Source organism: Muntiacus reevesi, chromosome 7, assembly GCF_963930625.1.
Source record: "Muntiacus reevesi chromosome 7, mMunRee1.1, whole genome shotgun sequence".
Taxonomy (NCBI): Eukaryota; Metazoa; Chordata; class Mammalia; order Artiodactyla; family Cervidae; genus Muntiacus; species Muntiacus reevesi.
In genome coordinates, this window is record NC_089255.1 from 23,063,685 (window position 1) to 23,071,832 (window position 8,148).

Sequence of the window (8,148 nt, forward strand, 5' to 3'; positions counted from 1 at the left end):
GATATGATATTCCTGTTTTTCAATATTAATACTCTCAGAAAACATGATTGTGTTAATATGGAGATCCATGGTAGAATTATTTTTGTGGCAGGTTTAAGCTAAAAACAAGAAGACAGCTTTTTTTGTCCATGGAGAAAGCCAATGAGTCTCAAAGAAAAACTCAACTTTTGATTATATTCTGTCTAATCCTATTCTATTTGTGCTAATAATGTAAATAGCAGATTGTACCTTCCAGAATGACTTTGTGAGTTGATTTATGGATACTCTCTCCAAAAAAACAGTTAAAACAGATGAAAATTATTTTTAAGAAACTAAACCACTGGACATAGTCTTTAGGTTATAGAGCATATAAAAAGGGTAATAGAGACACATTTAGTCATAAAATCTACTAAATCTCCATGACAGCAGAAAGAATCTGTGACAATTGTACCATGACTCACTCCCCGGCCCCAGCTCAAGATGATGGAAGTTCTACTCAAGGTAGAACCAAGGACACAATGTTCCTCCTCCCTCCAGTCCGCAGGGCAGGGCTATCGTATCTCCTACCGAGGGGCTGCCTGCTGTCCTTTCTTACCTCCCCCAGTCCTGTGTTACAGAAACTGTGTTGCAAACAAGAAAAGCTGACAGCTCTATGGCCACTTCTCACCTCACTTACAGCACAGAGGTTCTATGTCAGGCATGGTAGGCTGAGGATACTGGGTCCTCTCGCTCTCATTCCAGCTCATATAGTGGTGATTTCATGCTGGCAAAGGCAAGCCAAGAAGACAAGCAGCTACTGTTCCCTTCCATCACGCTTCTCATAACACAGGGATGTCACTCTGAGACAAGCAGCCAACTGTCCCTTATTACAGGTTCAGAGCAGTGACTCAGGTGCTGTGCCCACGGAGAGAAGCAGCTGTAAAAACAGAGGTCTCCCTTTGAGATGACTTTATTTGAAACCATCATTGGGAAGCCCAAGTTTAAGGGTGCTGTTGGAAACAATGGAGATGCTTATGGTAAACAATTAAGAGGAGGCTGGCAACTCAAAGAAAGCAACAAGTTAATTCATAGACAACAACTTAAAATCTTAACAGAAAGTACAGGAAAGGGGATAGATAGCAAAAGTCCTCTCTGGTCGGAAGACCTCAAAGAAAAGTTTCAAAGGCTGTCTCTGCAAATAGGCTTGATTTAATTAGATGAGTTCAGGGAACAATTTTTGGCTTCATAGCATTGTTGGAAAAAATCAGCTAGCGATTAGTGGAGTCTATTGCTTAGGTACCAAAGAATTGATGCTTTTGAACTGTGGTGTTGGAGAAGACTCTTGAGAGTCCCTTGGACTGCAAGGAGATCCAAGCAGTCCATCCTAAAGGAGGTCAGTCCTGAGTGTTCATTGGAAGGACTGATGCTGAAGCTGAAACTCCAATACTTTGGCCACCTCATGTGAAGAGTTAACTCATTGGAAAAGACCCTGATGCTGGGAGGGATTGGGGGCAGGAGAAGAAGGGGACGACAGAGGATGAGATGGCTGGATGGCATCACTGACTCAACGGACATGAGTTTGAGTAAACTCTGGGAGTTGGTGATGGACAGAGAGGCCTGGCGTGCTACGACTCATGGGGTCACAGAGAGTTGGACGCGACTGAACTGAACTGAACTGAATACAAACAGAAGCAAATAGTCTAGCATAGAAATTAGAGAAAAAGACAGTTAAAGAGCCTTGCTAACCCACTACTGCATCAGGATGTCTGAGAATGTACCCAAGACTATATTCTTTAAGGAACAACATCATAGGCTGTACACTATGGGAAAAATTAACTTACCTGAAATAATCAAGTCACTAGGCAAATAAACAAGCAGATAACAGCAAGTGCCAGAGGGGTGGAAAACAGATAGTCAGAGTAGCTGTAATAAATGTGGCAGCCTGAAGAAGGACTCCCAAAGTTATTCAAGTCCTAATGCCTGGAACCTAAAAATATGACTATAAAAGCTATACATTTCTGGACACATACAGTCTTCCAAGACGGAATGTGAAAGAAAAAGAAAATTTGAACAGACCAATTACTAGTAGTTAAGTTGAACCAGTAATCAAAAAATTTCTGAGAAACAGAAATCCAGGTCCATATGCTTCAAGAAGAAATTCAACTGAATATTTAAAGAAAAATTAGTACCCACCCTTTGCAAATTATTCCTAAAAATCAAAGATGAGGAAATACTCTCACTCTCATTCTCTGAGGCCTGCAATATCCTGATACCAAAATCAGACAAAGATTCTACAAAAAGGAAAATTCGGGCCAATATTTCTGATGAATATAGATGCAAAAATTCTTAACAAAATAGTAGCAAACTGAATTCAACAAAACTTGAAAGAATCATGCATTATGACCAAGAGATTTATTTCAGGTGTGCAATGATGGTTCACTTTCCACAAATCAAGCAAGGTGATATACCATGACTATGTCAATAGATGCAGAAAAAGATTTTGACAAGATCTAACATTCATGATGAAAACTGTCAACATATTTGGTATAAAGAGAGCATGCCTCGAAATAATAGACCATTTGCTACAAATCTACAGCTGACATCATACTAAATGGTAAAAAACTTAATCTGTTTCTCCAAGATCAGTAACAAGACAAGGATGCAACTCTCACCATTTCTATTTAACATAGTACTGAAAGTCCTAGTCTCAGTAATCAAATGGGAAAAAGAAATAATTGGCATCCAAGTTGAAAAGAAAGAGGTAAACTGTCTCTAATACAGACAGCATGATACTCTACATAGAAAATTGTAAAGATGCCGCCAAAAAAACTAATAGAAACAATCAACAAAGTTGATTACAAGATAAAGTTGCAGTATACAAGATTAATATATGGCAATTTGTTGCATTTCTATATACCAATAATAACTATCAGAAGGAGAATTTAAGAAAGCAATCCAATTTCTAGTTGAATCAAAAAGAATCAAAAGTACCTAGGAATAAATTTAACTAATGAGGTGAAAGATCTGTTCTCTGAAAACTGTAAGACATTGTTGAAAAGAATTTAAGACAATGTAAATTGAAAAAGGAAACTGAGAGGGCTGCAGTAAACAAGAGTCCATGACTTTTCATTGGCTGAGTCCTTGCCAGGAAATAAGAGGCGTCCTCATCTTCCTTTACCCTCCACTATGTCCACAGGTCATGAGAGCTCCCCTTGTCTTCCAACTCTATTTAACTGAGATTTCTGTTTAATATTTTTTATATCTTATAGGACAGAGACAGAAAGATATTTGACTCCAAAAGAGGAAGGAGCTATAGTGAGGGAAGCAAGAAGTTCTAGTGATTCAAGAAGCAGTCATGAACCAAAGAATTTAGTTAGCTTTCAAAAGCTAAAAAAGGCAAGGAAATGGATTATCCCTTAGATCTCAAGAAGCAATCAACTCCAAGACCTTGACTATGGAAATAGATTTAAGATTTCTTGCATCCAGAATAATTTTCTTCTAGGTTATCAAGCTCATATTAAACATTGAGTAAGGTTTATTGTTGTTGCTCACTTTGCTGCACTCATAGGATGGGATGGTGCAAGTGTCTTTGGGACACATTCTGGTGAGGCAGATCTGAACATTCTTGAGACAGCTAACTAATCGGGATAACAACTTTATTGGAGTAATTTTTTTTCTCTGAATTCTTCTCATTTTTTACCACTTTTGAGTTCAGCATACTATGGTTGAATATTTATCTATTTTGTCCTCTTATCGGCTATTCTGCTCATTCCAAGTTAGAAGTCTCTAGTGCCGAAGGAGATACAGATTGAGAAAGGAAGACAAAGACCGAAGTTCATAATCTGTAGGCGGAAAGTGTCTGTGATTAAACTGTACCAGTGTAGGTAAGAGACAATCAGCACGGCAAATGGGCCTCACGGTGTGACTGAGGCTGGAGGAGGGGCTGAGCCCGGGAGGGTTCGTGTCGAGGCTGCAGGTGCCTGGGGAGCACCGTGCTGCGCAGCGCAGAAGTAAGTGCCCGAGTCTGTGGTCCGCGGAGAGGAAATGTGCAGTGAGCTGCGGCGTTCTGCAGGGACTGTGGTGGCCTTTAATCTTCCATCCTGCTTTGTCCCTGAAGGAATGTAAATGAGGTGGATAAGGCGGCCGCTGAGGTTCTGAAGATACCACTGTACATTGGTCGCAGAGGCAGAAAAATTACACCTCAGCACGTGACTGGCTCCCTCCTGGAGACTCAGGGCTGCGGGACTCTGCTCCACATCCTCCCCTCGCACACCTGATGAAAACAGAAACAGTCACAGGAGAAGGTCACTGTAACTCTGACAAAACCTTGGAAGTGATCCCCCCTCCCCCCCCCCCCCCCCCACACACACAACTCCCATAGATGAAGAGAAGGATAGAAAGTCTGCAGGACTTGTCAGTTCCTCTCCCTCCCTTAACAATACAGCAGCTGCTCAATCCTTCAGAAGCCCCGGTAACGCAGCCCCAACTCACAGCAAACCTGGGCAAATAAAAGCCCCAGCACAGCGCCTGCTAGCCTCTTCATGATGCTTCCTCTTCTTACTGAGACATTTTCACTGTCAGATACTTCACTAAACCCCGAGGGAGGGAGTGTCATAAGCTGCTGTGGAAATGTTCCTGCTCCTGTAGTCAATCAGCTCACCCACCAAGTCCTGCTCAGGCCCTCACTTTGCGACAGGAAGCCCCGCCCTCCCACCTCAACCAGTTCAGAATGGGCTGGAGAGGAGTGGAGGGGAGTGGAAAATAGAAAGGTCATTATTTTAGGACCTGAGGGGCATTTTCTAAGAACACTGCAGTGAAGGCAGACTCTGATTTGGAATTTGTGGAGGATTTTAAGGGAGAGAAAACCAAAATTAATTATCTGGTCATAGTTTTAGTCTCAGATGGCATGGATGCGGAAGATTCTTGCATAATGAAATATTTTCTCAGTTCTCAGGATCTTTTTTTTTTTTTTTTGGCATCCGCTGTGTACTCACCTGTGATTCTGAAGGGTGCTCACGAATCAGCACAGTATTCGTAACAGTCTTGGCTGGAACACTTTTCAGTATTGAACAGTTTCATTTTTAAATTATATATATATATGTATTCTAGACTGAACTTACATAAAAAGTTATATTATTTTTAATCTCTAGATGGGCACTGAAATTTGAATTGTAAATTGTTTTATTTTTTATTAAAACATAATTTTTAAATAAAAATAAATTTTAAATTTATTTATTTTGTTATTTTTTTAAATTATAGGATAATTGCTTTACATTCTTGTGTTAATTTTGGTCATACAACAATGCGAATCAGTCATGGTTATATATACATATATATACCATCCTTCTTGAGCCTCCCTCCCCTTTTCCATACCAACCCTGTAGTTCCTCACAGACCACCAGTATGGGCTCCACATGTTATATTGCACCTTCCCACTAGTTATCTATTTTACACTAAATATATTTTAACTGTTGATTATTGTTATTTGTATTCTGCTTTTTACCTCTAGTAGGTTATTTTAAAAGAACAGTACGCATTTTTTAAAACATGTGAAAATCAATTCTGTGCTTTTTCTCAGAGTCTATGATTAATAATGTTTCCCTGTATATGGATTTAGAGGTAAAGGGGATAGAAAATGAGGACTTGTATATTTTCACTGAAGTAAAACTGAAATGATCTGCAGACTCAGGATCAGATGGACAGTTTGAAACGGCTGCAAATGTTGACTAAAGGAACTGTGAGAAACAGTGTAGAAAAATTAAAGTAATAATAATTATTATTGGTCACACAGTGGATATTAGAGAAATAGAATTAGAAGAGAGAAAAGAAGAGAGGGGCAACCAGAGTGGGTCAGTTGGAACTTTGCCACAAAAATGTGCTTAACCTAGAATGCCCGTTATAGGTGACCCCTGGGTAAACAAAGCCTTTTTTTCCCCTTCATATTCTATTGTTTGGACATATAAGAAGAGATAAGGAAGTTCACTGGAGGTAGGAATAGTTGCACCTCTTCTTCAGGGGGCCCCTTTAGAGCCAGTGATGTGATTGTCAGGTGGGTCACTGACTGGCCTCCGGTTCTTCATGCAACACTAGTGCTGAATCAGTGAGACCAGGACAAATCTGCCTACAATAAGACAATGTCTCTATTCAGATTTCAACCAGAACTGTTTGTTCTATAGAGGAAGGAGCATGGACTATAATGTTACTGATTCCCTGTGAAGAGCATTCCCAACAGGCAAAGGGTGGTAGAGAACATGGCTATAGAGAAAGGAAGCTGAGAGTCATATTTCAGAAGATCTCCCCTGAGAAGGAAGGAATGTGCCAGAGTGCACTGAGTCCTATTGCAGGGAAATTGAGATTCAAAGGATCCCCATGCAAGCAAGTTCTAGTGACTATCAATAAGAGATACTTCCTTGATAATCACTGCTCGTGGTGTTGAGCCTGTTCAAATGTGCACCTCAGTGAGCTGTGAGGTACACAAGCTCATAGAAGTGAAATGGAGCTTTTATTAGAGGTGACATTTCCAGTTAATGCAACATCAACCCCTGGAGGTCAAAAATTGGAGTAAATTTCCTACTGAGTCTTTTGTGCCCCATTTCCTCCCTGTTCTTACCTAGGCTTAAATTTCTTCCCACTCTAAGCTGATAAGAGTGTTCTCTGGGGTTTGCATATTAAACTGTTGTTGTTGTTGTTCAGTCACCAAGTTGTATCTGACTCTTTGCGAAGTCGTGGACAACAGCATGCCAGGCTTCCCTGTCCTTCGTTATCTCCCAATATGCTCAAACTCATATTCCCTGGTAGTTCAGCTGGTAAAGAATGCACCCACAATGCAGAAGACCCATATGGATTCCTGGGTCGGGAAGATCTGCTAGAGAAGGGATAGGCCACCCACTCCAGTATTCTTGGGCTTCCCTGGTGGCTCAGCTGGTAATGAATCCTCCTGCAGTTCAGGAGACCTGGGTTTGATCCCTGGGTTGGGAAGATCCCCTGGAGAAGGGAAAGACTACTCACTTCAGTGTTCTGGCCTGGAGAATTCCATGGACTGTATAGTCCATGGGGTTGCGAAGAGTAGGACATATGTAACTTCCACTCATGTGTTCACTGAGTCAGGGATGCCATCCAACTTTCTCATCCTTTGTCGTGATCTTCTCCTCCTGTCCTCGATTTTTCCCAGCATCAGGGTCTTTTCCAATGAGTTAGCTCTTCGCATCAGGTGGCCAAAGTATCAGAGAATCAGCTTCAGCATAAGTCTTTTCAAAGAATATTCAGAGTTGATTTCCTGTAGGATTGACCGCTTTGATCTCCATACTGTCCCAGGACTCTCAAGAGTCTTCTCCAGTACCACAATTCAAAATGATCAGTTCTGTACTCAGTCTTCTGTAGGGTCTAACTCTCACATCCATTTATGACTACTGGGAAAACCATAGCTTTGACTATATGGATCTTTGTTGGTAAAGTGATGTCTCTGTTTTTTAATACACTATGTAGATTTATCATAGCTTATATTCCAAGGAGAAAGGGTCTTTTAATTTCATGGCTGCAGTCACCATCCCCAGTGATTTTGTAGCCTAAGAATATAAAATTTGCCACGGTTACCACTTTTCCCCCACCTATTTGCCATGGAGTGATGGACCAGATGCCTTGGTTTTAATTTTTTGAATGCTGACTTTCAAGCCAGCTTTTTCTCTCTGCTCTTTCAGCCTCATCAAGAGGCTCATTTGTTCCTCTTTGCTTTCTGCCATTAGGGTGGTATCATCTGCGTATCTGAGGTTATTGATATTACTCCCAGCACTCTTGATTTCAGCTTGTGATTCATCCAGCCCAGGGCTCTGTGTATTGTACCTTGCATAGACTTAAATAAACAAGGTGACAATAACAGCCCCAACATACTCCAATCCCAATTTTGAACCAGTCTGCTGTTCTATGTCTGATTCTAAATGTAGCTTCTTGACCCACATACAGCTTTCTCAGGAGACAGTGGTGAACTTCCCCTATCATTGCTCCTTTCAGATATCGAGTGGTTTTTACAAATGCAGAAGGTTGAATTAAACCAAAATCAAAATCTCCAATGAGTTAATGAGGCACAATTGACTGTTGTGGTATAAAACATGCAGATTTCTATGCCAGGTGTGTGAGAAGAAGGCATATCTCCATGTTGCATTCATGCACGTGAAGAAATACCATAGAAGGTTT

General features: G+C 40.8%; 1 gene segment (V, D, J or C); it reads right to left on the reverse strand.

The window, feature by feature from the left end:
• Window positions 1–3,872: 3,872 nt before the first annotated feature.
• Window positions 3,873–4,501, reverse strand: LOC136172540 (T cell receptor alpha variable 22-like). The segment is given in 2 exon segments: window positions 3,873–4,231; window positions 4,450–4,501. Coding segments are annotated over 2 exon segments (411 nt in total).
• Window positions 4,502–8,148: the final 3,647 nt, after the last annotated feature.